Source organism: Symsagittifera roscoffensis, chromosome 3 (genome assembly GCF_963678635.1).
Source record: "Symsagittifera roscoffensis chromosome 3, txSymRosc1.1, whole genome shotgun sequence".
Classification (NCBI taxonomy): Eukaryota; Metazoa; Xenacoelomorpha; order Acoela; family Convolutidae; genus Symsagittifera; species Symsagittifera roscoffensis.
In genome coordinates, this window is record NC_087064.1 from 39,441,514 (window position 1) to 39,463,054 (window position 21,541).

The window sequence follows — 21,541 nt, forward strand, 5'->3', positions numbered from 1 at the left end:
AAATGGATTTTGGGACAAGCAAAACTTATACTGAAAGACTGAAGGACCTGAACCTTCTTCCTTTGAACCTATACATGGAAATGCACGACATTTTAATACTAATAGCCCTGCTTGAAAATCGTTACGATGTAGAAATAGAACGAAAACCATCTGAATCATGCGAAATCACCCGACAGTCATCAAGAGGCGAATTTCAAATCCCAAAAAGCCTCTTGCAAAGAACGGACGACAATTTTTTCAGACGAGTGAAACATCTATACAACTGTCTTATCCGAGCCTGCCCAACTTTTAGCCTTAGACCAAGCAAAGCGACTCTGACCTACATAAACCAGAAATACTTCAAAAAAATGTACAGTGAAGTCAACAAATGTACATGGAAACTCTTATGCAGATGTGGAAACTGCAATGCTTACAACAAACTGAGATAAAACATGGACTGTAAAAGGGGTGAAATTCCCTAGAGCTAATGCTCTGAAGCCTATTCTACTACTACTACTACTACTACTACTACTACGTTTCTCATTTTTCAGATCTTTGATCGTTATGTAATTATTGTAAAAAATTTTAATCCTGATGATGCACAGAATGTGCGAAAGCGTTTGAATTAACATTTTAAATTTCTTATTAGATACTTTTGACCTTCTGATTACCGCAGAAAAAAAAATAAAGAAAAAAAAAGAAAAGAGAAAAATAAAAGAAAAAAAAAGAATTCACAGAACTAAACCTTCTCCGATATAATATTTAGATATCCAACTGGAACGATTTTGTCTCAAAGATAAGGAATTCTACTTTTTTGCTTTCAGATCAATGACCGAAAATTTCCAAGTTAAACTAACTATAAAAAGTGCTAAATTGCCCGAAAATGGTCTCAAAACTGAGTATATGTGTGAATTTTCCGTAGATGCAGAGGCCAGTAGGAAGAGTGAGTATTCGAAAAAGTCCAAAATTCCAAAATGGGACGAGACCTTTTCGGTTCTTTTAACACCGGCTTCAAAACTGGAATTTCACTTGTACAAGAAAGGAAAATCTGAGAAGTATTTATCTGGGACTATAGATGTTCAACCAATCGTTGAACGCCACAATGGGACGTTACGTAAGGTGCCTGTTACAGTTAAGCTGGCCAACTGTGGGCTAAAGGGTGAGTTGGAAACCGAGTTAGATGGTATTCTTCTGCGCAGTAATAACCAGCTAACTGCGCCTCAGACTAATGGAACAACTAGCCCTCCAGCAAACTGCAGCAGGAGCTCTGAAGGCCTTCCTGCTGGTTGGGAGATGAGGCAAACGCCAGAAGGTCGGAAATATTACGTAAATCATAACACTAAAACCACACACTGGACATTGCCTTCGAGCGTTGGTGCGAGTACACCAGGGACTGTTGCCGCTCCGGCATTCACTGCTAGCTCATCTCAAAATAGCCCTGCGCGCTCGGCTGCAACGGCAAATTTAGCAGTACCGGCGGGTTCATCTGCAACTTCGTCCGCTGTTCCAGCTAATGTCGCGGAGACTCGTCTACCGCCTAATGTTGAAGCGCGTCAAGATAATATGGGAAGAACTTACTACGTCGATCATTTGACAAAGACTACATCTTGGGAGAGACCGGATCCATTACCTCTTGGTTGGGATCGGAAACTTGATCAGAGAGGTCGCCTTTATTACATCGATCATAACACAAGAACAACCACTTGGCAAAAACCGACATCGGAGTCAGTGAGAAACTATCAAAGTTGGCGAGGAGCCGAGGATCGAAACTATCAACAACAGCGGGCGAATCTGGACAGTCGATACTCGAATCAGTATACGATTTCTTCAGCGGACGACGGCGAAGGGCCTCTGCCCGCTGGATGGGAGCGAAGAACAGATAGTAATGGACGCTCCTATTACGTCGACCATAATACGAGAACTACGTCTTGGGAAGATCCGAGAAGAAATCTAGCGGCAGCACCGCAACAGCCTTTACCACCTGGATGGGAGATGCGTTTGTCACCCGAAGGCTATCCTTATTTTGTGGATCATAACAACAGGAAAACTACCTTCACAGATCCTCGAACTGGAAAATCGGTTGTCACTGCGGGACACATCAGCCAATTCAGCTATGAACGTAACTTCAAATTCAAAATGAACCAGTTTCGCTATCTCTGTCACCAACATGCATTGCCGAATCAAGTTAAAATTACGGTATCCCGTACTAATGTTTTTGAAGACTCTTTTCACCAAGTTATGAAAAACACGCCAAGTGATTTACGAAGACGGCTGTTTATCCATTTCAAAGGCGAGGATGGATTAGACTATGGAGGTGTGGCTAGAGAATGGTTTTTCATGCTCTCTCGTGAAATGCTGAACCCAATGTATTGTCTCTTTGAGTATGCTAACAACAATTCCTATTCACTCCAAATAAACCCAGCCTCCGATGTGAATCCAGACCATTTAATGTACTTTAAGTTCATAGGGAGGGTAATTGCACTGGCTCTTTTTCACGCGAAATACATTGACAGCGGGTTTACTTTGCCTTTCTACAAACGTCTTTTAAACAGACCGCTCAACTTGACTGATTTGGAATCTGCAGACCCTGAGTTCTACAATTCTATCAAGTACATACAAGACACGAACTTGGATGAAATGGATGACTTGTATCTGGTGTTTGCAGACAGTTACGAGAAGCTGGGAAACGTCGAGACTGTTGAACTGAAACCGGGTGGCGGAGAAATCAGTGTCACGGAGCAGAACAAAGAGGAATATATTAGACTGCTGGTTCAGTTTAGATTTTCAAGGGGCATTGAAGAACAGACGAAGTCTTTTCTTGAAGGTAATAATTTATACTGTAACAGCGTGACTTGGTAAATTATTATGACTTCTACCGAGCTTTCACTTAAAAATCTGTAAAGCAATGTAGCTCTTTTCGATTTGCATTTTTTCATTTGTACATGTGTGATAAGCAAGGTTATTGCAACCGGGTACCAGACTTTTTGCCAGTAAATGATTTGTTAACAGATTGACTTAAGTTGTTATCTCCAATTCTGAAAGTCGTTAACCAACGAGTTTATTTTGAGCATGTCTCCATTTTAAATACAATCTGTTTTCGAAGTTTGATTTTTGTTAGAAAATTATCAATTCCAATTTTTCATAAATTCATCATTTGTGGGTTATAAGGTCTCAGCTTAAGAAGTTGGTGTATTTCTTTGCAGGGAGCAATAATTTTTCTTCGGCTCAACAGGTGTGAGCTCGAATTTTGTCGGCTTTGTCCGCGTGGTAATTTTTTATTCCGATGCTAGCTTCACATTCAACTGTCTTGTTATGTTTTTTTCAAATTAAGCTTAATTTGATACAAATTGATAGATCCAGATTTTTGGACATTTTATGTCAGTTTTTTGCGGTTTTCGTCTCTTTTTTTGTCGGTTTGTTTGTCATGATATGTTTGGTTGAATCACAAGTGGTGCGAAGGTCCGCTTCACCCCTGTGTCATGATATTTGTGCATGAGTTTATGGCTAAATGCTTGATTTGTTTTATGAGGTAAAAGATGTGTTACGAATCGATGATTTCAATTGCGACAACAAGTAACTTGTAGGAGCTAGATTTCTTTCCCGTTAATGAATGTTAATAAAAATCTGTAATAAATAGATCTTGCTTCATTATGGAACCGAAATACCTTCCAATATTCGGTCTAGAGGTAACGCCGTTGTCTTTGAGCCCTATTTGTTTGTATTTTTCCGCATATGTTTTCAGTATATGTATGTGCACCCCATTTGTATACCCATTTCAGTATGTATGAAATTGATTTTTTTAACAACATTATTCATTCAGACTGTTTTTTATTGAGTTTTTTTTGTAGATTTAGTGTTTTTTCAAAGATTTAATGATTTTTTCACAGCATAACTCATTCAGACTGTTTTTTATTGAGTTTTTTTGTAGATTTAGTGTTTTTTCAAATATTTAATGATTTTCTCATTTTTTCAAAAAATATATATAGCTTATGTTTATGTATGTGCACCCAATTTGTATACCCCATTTCAGATTTTTTCCCGGAAAATATGAATAACGTCGGATTTCTTTTGTCTGGTTACATTTTCTCGGCTTAGTTGCGGTTTTTTTTGTGCTGATGAAGTGTTGTTGATTTATTCTTCTAACTTGTAACTTTAGTAGCACTAACTTTATGTTACATGGGTTCGGTCAACATTTTTTGTGTTGTTTGAAGAGAAAGTTTTAGTTACTTTCAGCTTTTGAAAACATTTTTACACTTGCGGAGCGAAGTGTATTAGTACGAACTTTCTTTTTTTCCAATCTATGTCGCAAATAGAAGTGCTCCCTTTTGTACCTTTTTTAAATCGGTAAGCTGCAGTAGCAGTAAAATATCAAATGTGTGTTGACATTTGATTAGTAAAAAGTTAACAGCTGATGCATTTTTAGACAATCAAAGATTGTTATAGTATGAACTCTTTTTTTTTTCAACCTTTGGCGCAAATATTGTTGCGACGCAAATATTGTTGCGAAGTTTTTTTATCAATAACCAGCTAATAAGTACAGCCAATGCTAAGGATATTAACACAGGCTATTATATTGCAAATATCACTTTAGATTCAAGATGGATCTGTAGCGTAGAGATAGGAAAGGATGCCCGCAACAAAATAAGAGGGTTCGAACCTGGGCAGGGTCGGATGTTTTAAATGAACTATTTCATATACCAGCTAAAATGCGTTCTATAATTTGAGGCATGTTAGTTGGTTTTTTTTTTCAAATTGACTGGTACTGCTAATGCGTCATAATTGGCTTGCGTCACTTACCATTTATGTAGACTCATAATTGGCGTGCGTCACTTAAGAAATTCTGTTGACTCAAAGTTTTACTCATTCAGTTTTTCCCAGTAGCGTTATCGGTCATATTTTTGCTTGTGTATGCGAAGTGCAGCTTCGCCTCTGTGTTAATTCATCAAATGAATCAAAAAAAGTTATTTGTTTCAAACAACAGTACAATGATAAAAAAAAACTCGATTTCAGAATTTGTCCGGCTCAATGTATGTCGCAAGTTTTTTGAAATGAATCCTTAATACATAGTTTGGTTTTATGCATTCCAATTGCATCGAATTGGCAATTTATTAGCATGTGCAGCTGCGTCATTGGTGGCTAGTTTTTGGGGATTTTAAGCATCCCTGGCTGAATGATTAATGCGTGAGACTCAAATTTGCTGGGTCGCAAATTCGAATCTGACACGTAGCCGAGTTTTTGCTAATACGAGGCATGTTTCTACTTTTTTGTGTTTCACTTGATAGAGCTGCTTTTTTGTGGTCAATAATTTCTCCTCTGTGTCAATAATTTCAAACAGTTTCTAATGGCATTTTTCCGACTCATTGGGCGTATACCCACATATTGTTGGCTTAGTGGCCGGTCGGTAAGTATTTGAAGCTCCTTTTTTACTGGTATTTGTGTTTCGCGACTGTTTTTCCTAAATTAAATTTTTTCGTCTCATTTTCTATTCGCTAGCTTGTGCTACGGTGGAGTTGTAATTCAACTGATGCGAAGCTCGACTTCGCTTCTGTTTTTTTTTGCGCACTCATTTCATATCGTGCCATTTGAATGAAAAAAAGTTAACTTCCATGTCACATGAGGGGTGGGGTGTAAGTAGTTCAAGTTTTGAAACTTAGCAGCTCAAAATTTTTTGTTACGAAATTTTTTGATAGCATTTTTCATTGTTTATGAGTTTGTCTGAATATTCAACTACTCAAGTATTGTCCACTTAGTGGCGATGAGCAATTTTAAAGACCTCTTTTTTGAGACGGTCTTTTCTTGAGTTTTTTTGTAGATATAGTTAAATAATTTCCACATTTTTTATTCGCCGGTTTGCAATGCTATGGTTGATTTTTATTGTAAGTGTTGCGAAGCTCTATGTCGCTTCTGTGCTAAATTTGCTTAAGATGTTGACGACGATAGACAAGTTTTTCAAATTTCAAAAATGCATTATTGAAATGCGTGGAGATAGTGGTGGAAAAGAGCCGAACTTTTACACGAGCCCTAGTGTTTGATCTGCTGGGTTTTGGTCTCCTTTTTCTGCCAACATGAAGTGGGAACTTTATCTGTAGGAGTGTCATGATTTTCTCCTTACAGAATCAGGTACTACAACTAATCATCCAAACTTTTCTGTGTAGGGAAAAATATGATTCAAAATCTTGCTTGAAGAAAAATTGGCGCATGGAATCATTCTTGTTATAGTTTCATTGCTAGTGAAAGCTTTCAAGGTTTTATTTTTATACGGCGAAAGAAGCCATTGGTTTGTGATTCTAAGCTAGCTCTTATTTGCTCCGCAGATGCTCAAAATAGAAAGAAGTTTTTTTCCAGAAAGAAGTTTTAGCCAAAGTTGCTGTGCTTGGAGCTTATAATTGTTCCGACTTTCGATACGAAAGTAACGGAATAGTTGTGCTCGGGGTGGGTTTTTTTTTCTTCAGACAAATTTCGACTTTTTAACTAGCCATTTTTGACGGAATTTTTTTTATCATTCAAAAGGTATTGTTGTCCTGAGCTTAAGTTTGAAAAGATATTTCACCTGTGATCATTTTTCGTAAAGTTATGAGGGTTTAAAGATTGCCATTTTGACCAATTTGGGACATTTAACGCGCAATATAATTCGCGCTATTACTGCTGCTTAATAAACTTTAAAAGGCAGTCGGAACATTCAGGGCTACGCCCTGGTACGAGCAGTCTTGTTTCTCTTAATAGACATGTTGCTCATAATATTTCTCATTTTCGATTGCGATTAGCACGGGTTTTGCATTCAAGTTCCGATTCACGTTTTTAAGCTTGCTTTATCTACTCTAGTCAGTTAGCGAGCGTAGTTTCTTTTGAAAAAGTGCATTTTTTCACAACATAACTCATTCAGACTGTTTTTTACTGAGTGTTTTTTGTAGATTTAGTGTTTTTTCAAAGATTTAATGATTTTCTCATTTTTCAAAAAAAATATATAGCTTTTTCGAGGGTTTAAAATCTGTTTTAGAATCAACAAGCAATGGCTTCTTCCACGTATAATAATAAAAGCTTAAAACTTTTCACTAGCAATGAAGCCACACCAAGACTGTCTCGATACGCCAAAGATTTCTTCAGGCAAAAGTTAAAAACAAATTATTCTCAACACGGAAAAATTTCGACCCAATCTGATGATAATGTTCAGTACCTATCCCAGATTGGAAATATGAGGACGCTCCTGAAAATAATTTACCTCTCACTTCATGGTTGCAATAATAAGACCAAGTCCCAGAAGGTCAAAAACTGCTACTCTTTTCACTCCTAACTCCACGCATTGGCATTTCAAATAGAATAGCTTTTTGAGTTTACAAAAATCTACTTTCGTTGCCTTGTATTAGAGGTTTAATAGCATGTATTCTCCAATATATTCATCCACACTCACATTGGAATTTGAATTTCAAAAACTATTTTCAATATTGACATAATGCAATGAAAGCTGGTGTGATCGTTCAAGTAACCAGCGAACAGTTTTACTCTGCATACTTTACATCGTGGAACCAGATCTAAACTACATTTTATTATTGGTTATAAATTAGATATTTTATCACTATAAAATATTTAATTTTAACCAATCATGATCCATCTAACTAACAACCCACTTATTTGTAAGTGCTGAAATTACTTGTAATTTCAGCACCAGAGAGATTTGAATTTAACTTAGAAATTAGTTACCTCTCCAAGAGACCTTCCAGCAATCGCAATAAAGCTAGTATACTTTAGATCTATTAAGCCTAGCAGAGACTAGTTAAACACCCTGAGACTAGTAGATATAAGAGTAAGATTAGGATTGGTATTAGACTAAGAAGTTGCACGAATCTATCCGACCGAAAATAAGATAGCGTGACGAGCAGACGGTGTACCCTGTCCGAAATTACTCTATGAGTTAAACCTCGGTCCTAACTCATCTGGTGCGATCATAAGTCTCGAATAAGACCTTAAAAAACATTAGCTTAGAACTAACAAGATAGATTCCCGAAATAGACAAAAACATTCCCGAAATGTTACATGACAATAATTTAATTGAAACGTCTCTACGACTCAATAGATCAGAGCCGCTATTCCGTACAATACGAGAACTACCCGGTATTGGAAGAAGACCTCGGACAAGAGTCGATCTACGACTACGAAGAAATTTACCATTAAGTTTCATGGTCGTACGGCAAAAGCCAACACAAACTTTTATATTTAGAATTTTACTAGCAATGAATTTAGATTTTCATTTGCAAACATAAAACCTTGAAGAAAAATCTTCAATGATTGTTTCAGGTGCTAAAGAAAATTTACTATTGCACAATAAAAATTGATAAAAACATCTCGAATCGTTTCCTCCAAAACTGCAGTAAGATTCAAAAAGATATCTGAAAAATATTTTTATTAAAATAAAAATAAAAATTAGTTAACATGATCATAAATTATTAGTATATACAAATCATCGTGTCATCTCCAGCTTCATCACCTAAACATAAAAGCAACATACAACTACTAACATAATCAAAAACTAAACTTTTCTATCAATAAAACCTAAAATTATTTTAAGGCTTATCCAAAATTTTATCTTTATTTAACTTAAATTTATCTACACCTTAAATACAGATCATCAAGACTTTTCTTGGATCTCCTTAAATACTTAAATTATTTCATTTTATACCATTAAAATTTATATCCTGATCATCAAGGCGTATCCTTGGATCAAATAGAACAATTTTGTTCTCCCCCACCCATTTAATAAAGTGTCTAACGACCTCAAACGTCGATTCACAACCCAACCATTTCAAAGACCCAGGACTAATAAAAATTTTTCAAATCACTCTAACCATTCTAATTAGGCTAAACAGTGAAGAACTTCGGTTATTCAGCCTTCTTTTGATCCCCCTCACAATATTCCGAAATACTTGTCGAATACGACGAAGGTTTCGATATGACCACTGGAAAATTAAAATACACCCCTCATATAACACACCACCCTCTCAATGAAGGAACATCTTACATCCCAGTGAACCTCCTAAAACACAGGAAATCCTGGTGGAAAAATAAAACCACCAGACACTAAAAGCACAAGATTACAAGAATTATCAATTATGAATAATACATGTTTTGGCGCAATACACTATGACATCCACTTAGATATGAAACTAGACTACACAATTAGTAGAGTTTTTCAAGAGATGTCACTTTCAGAATTAGAAACATTACATCAACTATGTGAATTAGAATGAACTCAGATTCTACAATCACTCGCACTAGCAGTTCTAAAAATACCCTACGCAGGATATTTATTATCCGGAATTAGATCAAACTTCCTTGACTATGAAGGGAATATTTAATGGTTTTATACCTGCACCAAAGAAGTATCACCATTATATGTTTTTGAAGATCAAAGAAGTATCACCATTATATGTTTTTGAAGATAAACGTTGTTACAAAAGAATCCCAATTTTCTATAAAAATAAAGTTCATTTTGTTGATACACTTTCAAGACGAACATATTTTTGGGATACCGCAGTCCCATGTGGATCAGAAAACAGCCACAACATCGTACAATTAAATCCCGACGAAGAAAAATACTACCTACTAACACCATACCCAACATTAATGCAACCATTAAAAAAGTTTTCACCTGAAAGTATTCGAACTATTGCTCGAAATCCTAATATTGATCTACAATCAATAGGAATCTACTCTAAATCAGATATACAACATCACATTCGTACACAACAATTTCAGGAAATACTAATACAAATGGACACCATACAACGACAATCAATAGATCAAAATTTAAGAAAACTTGCAGAAACCGCAGGATTTTCAGACATCTATACACAAGACTACAGCGGATATTTTAAAGATATTAAAGATAAAATATACTAAAACGGTGGAAATTATAGACCACAAGATATCTCACCAATAAACATTTTTAGTTTTGTAGCCTTAAAAACGAAATCCTTGCCTTTCTAGGATGGCCATATTACATCTAAGAAAGATTGATTATCTTATACGCTATGTTTAACTTTATTGGATTTCTTTTCTCATTACTCAAAGGAATCTATAACACATGTGCAATACACACACAAGTAAACCGACAAGCAAGCGTAGCACGCATATTATTTGTAGGATTTTTTTGGAATATTTTTATCATCAATAAATAATATCCTCTTAGATGCACAAATCAAAGAATACAATACAAAACTATCAACAAACCCGAACACATACGACGAATCAAACAATAACACAAATGCATTACCTACAGCACCACAATTACCAAATCTCCATCATAACCATCCATTATCATTAGTGTCACGAAATTTTAGGAACCCCCCAAACTTAAGACCAAGTCACCTACAAAGCACCATTCAACATATAGTGACACAACACCCCCAAAATGACGATACATATAAACAAATTTTTGAACAGCCGCATACCACCACTTTTCAGTGTAAAAATAATCATTTTTTCAGCCCACGATGAGCAGATAAATTGGATCACTCCACCGATCAAACTCCCAACCTGCCAACCTCCAAAATCCCATCCAAATTATCCCGCTTTCCCGCCACCTGATTCATCACGAACTAATACATCATCAGGCATGAATTCTGATACTAACTCAGATATCACAGTTTTTCAAACAATATCACAATTTAATAACTCCGATGTAGAAACTCCCGATGAATTTGCAGACTGCGAACCATCCCCTTCTACCCACACCCAGACCACCTCCTCAACCTTCTCAAAACCCCCTTTTCAACCTATTCAACCTCAAAACCAATGTACATCTCCCTACTCTCCTCAAGTGACCCCAACCTACTCCCCATTTCACCACGAACGATCCATCAACAATTCCCCAGATAATTTTCAAATTTCTAATGAATTAGATAATTTTTTAACATTACAAAAACAGTTACTATCTCCCCACACTCTCACCATTAACCAACTATCATCAACGATTACATCATCCAATCCACCAACACCCACACCAATTTCAGATAATACTCCATCACTCGTTCAATCATCCACATCAACAGAAACATCCACTAGTACTAACCGAGCTTATAGAACTTTTAAACGAAAATTCCCAAATCACCCGTTTCCATCCAAACCCGGAAGTGCCCGAGAATATATAAACCATCCAGACCACACCAATACTACGAATTATCTTCAAATAACCCTACCTTTATTTCCCCAATATACACTAAACCAATCCGACCCTAACCCTGAACCACGTCACTTACACTACCTCTCTATAACACCACAAAAGATATTGAGAGAAACAAGGACGAATTATTCAGATTAACATCACTCACACCCCGACAATTTACATACGTAGGATATAAAAAATTACTAAAAACATTCACTGCACCCCGAGCTAACGACTTTTCAATTGAATATTATGATCATAACATCATTAGATCTAATCAAGACCAATTTCTTGACGACGATCAGTTTGCTAACCCACAATTAACAGAAAAATTTTTCATTAAAACACCTTACTTATTCACACTTAACATACTAGATAAAAAGCATGATCTCATAATTTCAGAAGCATTCTCAGATATTCAAGCATACGAATCATTTCACGAAAAATTTCAAACATTTTCACTAACCTTTCATTTTCTCATACCAAAAGAACGTGATTTGCACTGTGCACACGACATTATGTTGCGAACTAAACAAACACACACCTACACTTATTATCGTTTTATCCAGAATCATTTTCATTTACACACACCATCACGACAACCCCACCACAGATTTCAGTTTATCAATTTTAAATACACATCACCATTTTTCCTAAACTTCACGTATTGTATTAAAAATACTAACCTTCAAGGCATCCTCCGGAATTATGACCCGTTCACCCAGAAGTATATATTTTGTCCCCTCACCAAGACTTTCAACGACGAAGAATCCCGTCCCCTAATAGTCCCGCATGAATATATTCAACCTATAGAAGTACCCATTTTAGAATTCATCCACAACACTAAATACAATCATAAAATTTATAAACTAGTCCAGAACACACCTCATGAATTTGCAGTAGGCACCGAAGAACTAAAAACCATATAAGCACTTGAATTGCTTTGGCCACTGCTGCAAACTAAAAATATCATAAGCATACTAGCAAAATTACTAACTACATCAGACGCTATTCACGATGTTTTCTCTCACGGCTTTTTTCCCGACTAAGGTAAGTATGAATTAGATAATTTTTTAACATTACAAAAACAGTTACTATCTCCCCACACTCTCACCATTAACCAACTATCATCAACGATTACATCATCCAATCCACCAACACCCACACCAATTTCAGATAATACTCCATCACTCGTTCAATCATCCACATCAACAGAAACATCCACTAGTACTAACCGAGCTTATAGAACTTTTAAACGAAAATTCCCAAATCACCCGTTTCCATCCAAACCCGGAAGTGCCCGAGAATATATAAACCATCCAGACCACACCAATACTACGAATTATCTTCAAATAACCCTACCTTTATTTCCCCAATATACACTAAACCAATCCGACCCTAACCCTGAACCACGTCACTTACACTACCTCTCTATAACACCACAAAAGATATTGAGAGAAACAAGGACGAATTATTCAGATTAACATCACTCACACCCCGACAATTTACATACGTAGGATATAAAAAATTACTAAAAACATTCACTGCACCCCGAGCTAACGACTTTTCAATTGAATATTATGATCATAACATCATTAGATCTAATCAAGACCAATTTCTTGACGACGATCAGTTTGCTAACCCACAATTAACAGAAAAATTTTTCATTAAAACACCTTACTTATTCACACTTAACATACTAGATAAAAAGCATGATCTCATAATTTCAGAAGCATTCTCAGATATTCAAGCATACGAATCATTTCACGAAAAATTTCAAACATTTTCACTAACCTTTCATTTTCTCATACCAAAAGAACGTGATTTGCACTGTGCACACGACATTATGTTGCGAACTAAACAAACACACACCTACACTTATTATCGTTTTATCCAGAATCATTTTCATTTACACACACCATCACGACAACCCCACCACAGATTTCAGTTTATCAATTTTAAATACACATCACCATTTTTCCTAAACTTCACGTATTGTATTAAAAATACTAACCTTCAAGGCATCCTCCGGAATTATGACCCGTTCACCCAGAAGTATATATTTTGTCCCCTCACCAAGACTTTCAACGACGAAGAATCCCGTCCCCTAATAGTCCCGCATGAATATATTCAACCTATAGAAGTACCCATTTTAGAATTCATCCACAACACTAAATACAATCATAAAATTTATAAACTAGTCCAGAACACACCTCATGAATTTGCAGTAGGCACCGAAGAACTAAAAACCATATAAGCACTTGAATTGCTTTGGCCACTGCTGCAAACTAAAAATATCATAAGCATACTAGCAAAATTACTAACTACATCAGACGCTATTCACGATGTTTTCTCTCACGGCTTTTTTCCCGACTAAGGTAAGTATGAATTTAATATTTTAAAACTAACTAATTTTAAATAAAAACTAACCATTCTTTATAATTAGTTTACATTTTCTTTAGCCTTCACACCATGATCACCTACAACAAGAAGAAAAACAAATAAAAATACAGACTCCTTTTTCATAATAAACTCTATTAAACCTATAGCACTAAATGATGCAGTAAAATTCAATTCGAAAGCAATAAATTCATCTATAAATTATTTCCCTAAATGTAGTAAAATTCAATACGATGATAACCAATTTATAATTTTCAACCCCCACAAAGCAGTAAAGTTTCAACTTAAAGTAGTAAATTTATACAAAGAAATGCAGTACTAACCTTTTATATATCTTCTGTTCACCCGCACAAGAATTCTATCCACAATCGCACAACTCGCCCACGAAGAATTGTTTAAAATAATGAATTTAAGTTTTAAGTTTGCACTAACAAAAACTTAAACAAGCGATAACTTTCCAACTTTCCTTTAACCCGGTTGGAATGGAATTATATAATAACCAAACTAAGCAACGCAGCTAACCAAACACCATACACCACAAACTCGTAGCATGACTAAGAAAAGAACACCTACGGTACCCAAACCGGATTAAACCAGCTTAAAACTGGATAATTTATTCTTTTTAAGACTATTACCAAGTCTAAAAAAGAAATAATAAAACACCAAAAAGTCGCAAGACAAACTCAAACAAAAAACAATTTGATTTTTGAGAAAAGGACACAACCAAAGTAACAAAAAAAACAAGAAATAATATAACAAAAACGTTAGCACAAAACAGGACCCCTTAAAAAACCAGCATGAAATCATACTCCCACTCCTGGCCTAACCCACCAGAGAGGACGTCCTGAGCATGCTCTATAGCCGGCCTAACCCACCATGCTACATCTACGCTTTGTGACCACATCATATTTTTGACAAGAGGTACTCAAGGGCGAGTAACTCTTAAAAATAACTGAACTAAAACTAAAACGCTTTTGCGAAAACAATTAACCAAAATCATAACTAAAAAATTGAATTAACAAAATTTTATAAAACGTAAATTATAATATGCAGTACATAGATCACAAACAACCGCAAAGACGAGCATCTAAAGACTAGACGACCCCATCACACTCAACCTACAGAATGGCTAAACACAACCGACATGCCGCCCACAATCACGACTCAAAAAGGAGTTAGAGTACGACTTGACTTCGCAGAAAAGGACTTCATTGAATCAGACCAATGACCAGCTCGGTGTTCAAGTATACGTACAGATCCGAGTTACAAGGCATTCCCTCCAAACACAATCTTCACGCCATTCCCAGACAAGAGTAATACTCGATCAGTTCTCCAGCCAAGCAGAATAAGCAATCATAGCAAACCATTTTGAAATCAGATTGATTTCACCGGCGGTCGCGGTCATCGTCGAACAAACAACTAACAACTTCCTTTCGACGACTCCAGCTTCCTGGAGCTTTCTTCTCCAAGAACGAAACAAGAAATAATGCTCGCCAAATACCAACGACCATCATCCTTCCTTCATTAGAGATAGAAGATAAAAGATTCAAAACTCTCTAAACCCCGGATGGGTGGAACCAGATCTAAACTACATTTTATTATTGGTTATAAATTGGATATTTTATCATTATAAAATTTATAATATTAACCGATCATGATCCATCTAACTAACAACCCCTTTTATTTGTAAGTGCTGAAATCAGCACCAGAGAGATATGAATTTAACTTAGAAATTAGTTACCTCTCCAAGAGACCTTCCAGCAATCGCAATAAAGCCAGTATACTCTAGATCTATTGAGCCTAGCAGAGACTAGTTAAACACCCTGAGACTAGTAGATATAAGAGTAGGATTGGGATCGGACTAAGAAGTTGCACGAATCTATCCGGCCGAAAATAAGATAGCGTGACGAGCAGACGGTGTACCCTATCCGAAATTACTCTATGAGTTAAACCTCGGTCCTAACTCAATCGTAACATCAAGCATTTTGTCATAATATCAAGAAAATCATGTCTGAAAATAGAAAGTTTGATAAGTGGGAGGAAAGTAGGAAAAAACCGTGTTGGCTATGTTTTGAGTCCAAACTTTTCTATTAAAGGAGAAAACGTAGAACAATTTTTAGTTCGCTTCATTTCGCCTCCGTATAATTTGTGTGCCTGCCGTGTATTTCCCATTTCTTTTTCGAGCAAGAACAGTTAGATTAAAAGGCATTATGCGATGCAATATTAGGTTTTCCCTCTAGAGAGTTCCATTAGTATAACTCGATTAGGTGTATCAGATAATTTCAGTTGAGAAAGTCCCTTCACAAGTTTCAATTGAGTCCGAAAGTTGGTTAAGTTTTCCTGTCTGATTTTTGGCTAGTCGGATGAAACGTGATTTGATGAAATTATTTGATGAAACGTGAGTTGGGTTTGCTGCTTAGGGTTCAACGAGATAGTGCCTGCCAGCTGGCTGCAGTACTTCGACGAGAAGGAAATCGAAGTAATGTTGTGTGGCATTCAGGAGATAGACGTGGACGACTGGGAGGCAAACACTACATATCGAAACTATACAAAGACGTCCAAACAGATCCAGTGGTTCTGGCAGTTCGTGCGCGAAATAGACCACGAGCAGAGGATCCGACTGCTCCAATTCGTCACGGGAACTTGCAGGGTCCCCATGGGAGGATTCGCGGAACTGCTCGGCTCAAACGGACCTCAGAAGTTCTGCATTGAGAAGACTTTGAAGGAGAACTGGTTGCCCCGCTCGCACACCTGCTTCAACAGACTGGACTTGCCGCCCTACAAGAGTTACGAGCAGCTGAAAGAGAAACTTCTGTTTGCCATGGAAGAGACAGAGGGCTTCGGGCAGGAGTAATTGGCCAACTAATAGTAAAAGAAACGTACCAAGCAACTGGCCCAAAACTCACTCACCTGTTTTTAAATTACAATAATCCAATCTACTCTTGAACATAATATATATTTAAAAAATCCAATCTCCTATTGCTATTGTCTCTATTTGAACCAGTAATATGAATCCTTTCTAGTTTTCTAAAGTTATTCGATATCATTATCACTCGTCTCATTTTTCTTTGCAGTTAATGAAAATTTGCAGACAAAGATGTCAGTTGATCAAATGAGATCGTGAAAACAAAAATAGAAGGGTGTTGATATTGTCTATGTCAAAAATGAAAGCCGAAAGCGATATTGCTGAGTAATCATGATTGGACTCACTTTGTAGCTGACTGAGAGACATTTGTTCCACTATCAGTTGATAGTTAGTTTAAGATGTTCTATTTTTTTCTGATGCTCAATTCTTTCAAAATCGTTTGACCACATCAACTTTTTAGTCCCACCTCGCTTACCTCGTCCCCTATCAATTCATTGTACAGCTGTTTATAGTCCCTCTCAACTAAGTTCTAATTATTTAACCAGCCAGTGTGAGGGGCAAGATATTTGTTCTCGAGATCACGTTGAAAGTCAACACTTTATTGATGCTGTTGGCCAAAATTAAGCGTAAATCGACTTGGTATGTTTCGGTTGTATACCTTCTAAAGGGCATTTTCTATTTTTTTACCGAAAAATTGAGCTGATTGTTTAAAATACTTTCGCTGGCACATCAATGCAAGAGTAAAAATCAACCGCAAATTTGGGCGAGGCAACCGAAAAGTACCATGTCTATTCTAAAATTGCGCGAGTAGTGAAGTTCTAATAATTTGATCCAATTTTGAGGTACTGTAATGATTCAATGTCCGCCTGTAAATGTGCTATTAACTTCTGCTTCAAACAACATGACTCCGTCACATGGCAAAGTTAGTTATACTTGATACGTGAGTGTTTTGATTTTGAAGTATTATAGTGGATTAATGTTTCGACAATAATCAGCTTGTCCCGAATTTAGTTTTTTAGATATCAGATGAATTTATTATTTACCAATTTCTTTTTGAGGTGAAAATTTGTAAAAGTTTCAACTACAGATTCATTGGTAAGTTTTGAACGGTTATTATTTTTGTACACACAATTATGAAATAAGTAAATATCGTTTTCGAAAACCAGTTCCAGTAAAGCAGTCAAAATTCGTCCAGAAATAAACTAAATTTTCGAGATTTGAAACTTGCATCCCAGTATTTACGGGAAAATGATTTAAAGATTTACGTTCATTGAAAGTTGATTTTACACTCGTGGTCAAAATTAAATACAACTTTTAATACAAATTAAATACAAACTCTTACTGTCTAAATAGTTGTTTTAATTGAATCTTTCGACAATATCTTCCAGGAATTTCATCAAAACTTTTAAATGGAACGAGAGTAAATGTGCTCATCTGCTCTCACTGAAAATATTATAATTTACGTCGGTCTAAAATGATAGTTTTGACATATTTACTTGGGTTTTTCTAACGAACGGCATGAACTCTTTCACAAAACAAGCGAAGTGAAAATGTGTCCTCGCGATAGGAAACTTTCTCAGAGTAGAATTGAATTATTCGGTGTGATTAAAAATGCGAGAGCAAATAAATGTCTTCTATCGGGAACTTCCTTTTTCCTGTGAACAATTTACAAATCTGTAAGAAAATGAAATTGCTTTTTTCAAATTAAACAACTTACCGGCCCCTCGCAGCTTGTTCTAGAGGTTGACTTAGCACCCAAAAGCCCGGGCTTTGTTTAAGAGCAATGAAAACAGCGGCGACTCTTATGTAGATGTTAATATTTTTGTTTGGTTATAAAATGCTCTAATAATTACAGATAAGCTATCATACATATGAATGGATTTATGAAAGGACTTAGGTGTAAATGCACTTTTTCAGTTCAATTGAAAGGCGTCTGCAGAAATTTAGGTGAAGTTCTCTCTCCAAGTACGAACGTGGAAATGCTGCGAAAAAACGAACGACTTCTAGTTTCGAGAGTGGAATTCAATTTGAGATAACCCAGCGGAATAGAAACTTTACCTATTGATCCAATTTTCTGAAATTGGATTGACTTTTTCAAATTAGCACCAATTAAAAATTGTTCTAGAAATTGAAAGACTTTCTTTTTCCTCTTTTTTTTTCAATTCGCTAGCTTGCAATGCTAAGTTTGCCTTGTATCGCAAGTGGTATCAAGATCAGCTTGCCCGTTTAACTTTAATAAACATGGTAATTTTGCATCCAACGCTAATTTCACATTCTTTTCCCTTATCGTGGTTTTCTCTAAACTAGCTCAAATTATTTCAGTAGAAAGAGTTTTTTTTACATTGTCGGTATTGTTTTGATTAAAATTTTTTGTTGCAACCGGGTGCTAGATTTTTTCTATACAAATGAATTTAATTACAGGCAATTGCTTCTTCCCCTATGTTGTCAAGGCAACTTATATCGCAAGTGACTTAATTGCACATTTTGGCGTATCAAGTATACGTCCTATTGAAAGTTATGCTTCTCACGTTATTTCTGTTCTTACTTATTTTTTTGCTTTTTTTCTTCCTTCGCTTCTTTTTCGATGTGATAGTATTTGGTCCATATCATATCGGCTTAGTGGTTCAATTTGATTACTTTCAATAATTTCACTTTGTTTTCTTTGTTAAAAGGAAGATAAATTCCAATATCGAACAGCCAAAAAGAAAAGGTCGCAAAAAGCGCTATCAATTCCTCATTTTAAAAATGGAAATTTAAATATCAAATTTCCCAGCAAAATAAAAATTTCACCCAGGGATCCAGTTCTCTCAAACTGAATTAAGTTTATCAATCAGAAATTGTTCTAGAAAATCAAAGATTTTAAGGCAAGCTTTTTTCGAAATTTGAAAGTTGAGATAGAAAAATGTTTTTTTTTCTGTTCACTTGCTTTAATTGACTTTTTTACAACTGTCGGTTGGCTATGTTTGATGTTTTCTTTTCGGCTTAAAATTTTCCTGCTGAGACATTTTTGGCTTTGAATCTGCCCTGTAGTTTGTTTGTCATATGGTAATGTTCTATCGTCCTCGCACAGTTTTTTTCTAAACTAGCTGTGTTTATTTTGATGTATCTAGTTTTTTGTCGTTTTCGACTTTTTTCTCCTAATGGCATTCATGTATTGTATCGCAAGTGGTACCACGCATTTTTTTTTTCAATTTACTGATTTTCGTCTCATTTTCTTTTCGATTGCTTGCAATGCTAAGTTAGCGTTGAATCGGAAGCGGCGCAAACTTCCTTTTCGCCTGTTTAAATTCACGAACCTTGACTGCTTTCCATATTATCACGCTTCTAGCAAAACTAACTGCAGGTTGAAAAAACTGTTAATTTCGGAACCATTGGGTTAGTTTTATGAAAAATTTTTCTTGAGGTTAAGCGAGCAGAGACGTGACTCTATAAGTTTTTTGAGAACTATTATTTGAGCGAGTTAACATTTTTAGCGTTAGCTTAGTGTATAATTAAGAGCCTTATTTTTTACACTAGCGTCGGCTTAGTGTGATATTAAGAAGCTTTTTTTCTAACTCAAGTCGAAAATATTGTTGCCACTTTTGGGGCAACTTTACAGCTTTTTGATAGCATGTGCTTTGATATTCCAATAATAATAAATCTACACAGTTGATGAAATTTCAATTCATCAAATGGACCGAAAAAAGCTATTGGTTTCTAGCAAGAAACAATCATAAAAACTCGACTCCAGAAATTTTCTAACTCAATGTATCTCGCAATTTTTCGAAATGCATAAATTATACATAATGTGGCTCTATGCTTTGCATTTTATTATATGCGGACATAGCGTGGATGCCTCCAGTTTGTTATATTCCAATTAAGTACTTGCGAAATTGTGCCTGCTTGCCTTTGGTGCCAGATTTTTCAGCATATGTAGCTGATATAGTCGTGATTAGTGTTTGTCGGTGATTAAGCGTGCGTGGCTGAGGGGTTGGTGCGTGAGACTCAAAATCTCTTGAATGCACTAGGTGGCAGATCGAATCCTAGACCTAGCCGAATTTTTGCTAATTAGAGGTTTAATTCTGTTTCTCTTATTGCACTTTCTAGATCTGCTTTTTGTCTTGTTCTCGCTAGTGTTTGCGAAGCGAAGCTTCGCCTCTGTGTACAATTTGTTTTCGTTGGTTATGTTTCGAATGATTAAACGCCAGGAAAGTAAACCTCGATGCATTATTAATTGGGTAATTCTGTTCAATTTAGTTGCTGCTTACAAACAATTCAGCAGACAACCTAACGTTAAATTCTTAGCTATCTTCTGGAAGCAACAGTTTCATCATATTTTTGTGGAAGTTCTTTCTTCCAAAAAACCCTCGAAAAAGAACTTCTGCGTAATTTAAAGTTGAACTTAAAAAAATAAAATAAACTGATACACAATTATGAGACGTTCATATGTGAGGTCCAAATTTAGAAAGGAACTTTTTTCTCAGTTGACAATATCTTGTTATCTTATTAAACCGGCTACTCTTCTGCGTGCCTACTTATTCCACTTGTCTTTTTTCCTCGTCCTACGATGTAAGGCCTTCGCAAATTTCAGGGGGATTTTTGACCTATTGATTAAGCCCTAACTTTGTTAGGAAAAATTTCAGGCATCAAGAAAGGCCCATTTTTTGACATTTTGGTTGTTTTTACACCGAAGACTTTAGTCAAGGTGTTATGGTATCGTGTAACGGTTTTTTTTTTAATGTTGTCTGTTGTCAAGTGTCGACAAATAACGTCCACAGTTATCAATTATCATGTGGGCTGGACTATATCGCGCTATGTCACGTGATTGCGTATGTTTGTTTCTTTATTTGTTCATCTTTATTTATTTAATTATCTGTTCTTCTATTTATTTAATTATGTTTAGTTTGCTTATGTTTATTTATAATTTATGTATGTACATATTTATTTTTGTTTATTTTTATCACGTGTTTTGTTTATTTATTTAATTATTCTTTCTTTCATTTAGTTTTGCTTTTATTATTTCTGCGTGTGTATTTATTTAATTTATTTATTTTCATTTATTTATATTATGGGTCTGTTTGTTTGGTTATTTGTTCATGAGAAATTTTGGTGTATACATGTGTTAGTACGATTTTTAGTTCTAGAAGTGTTATTTTATG

General features: G+C 35.7%; 1 protein-coding gene across 1 annotated transcript; it reads left to right on the forward strand.

The window, feature by feature from the left end:
• Positions 1-807: 807 nt before the first annotated feature.
• LOC134841330 (E3 ubiquitin-protein ligase Itchy-like) lies at positions 808-17,453 on the forward strand. The gene is made up of 2 exons (XM_063857245.1): positions 808-2,803; positions 15,958-17,453. Exons 1-2 carry the CDS (start codon positions 808-810, stop codon positions 16,389-16,391), a joined length of 2,430 nt encoding a protein of 809 aa, XP_063713315.1. The 3' UTR covers positions 16,392-17,453.
• The last annotated feature ends 4,088 nt before the right edge of the window (positions 17,454-21,541 follow it).

Coding starts and splice junctions, on each gene's coding strand:
- LOC134841330 (XM_063857245.1), top strand. CDS start 808: ATGACCGAAAATTTCCAAGTTAAACTAACTATAAAAAGTGCTAAATTG. Junction 2,804..15,957: donor GACGAAGTCTTTTCTTGAAG/GTAATAATTTAT, acceptor TTTGCTGCTTAG/GGTTCAACGAGATAGTGCCT.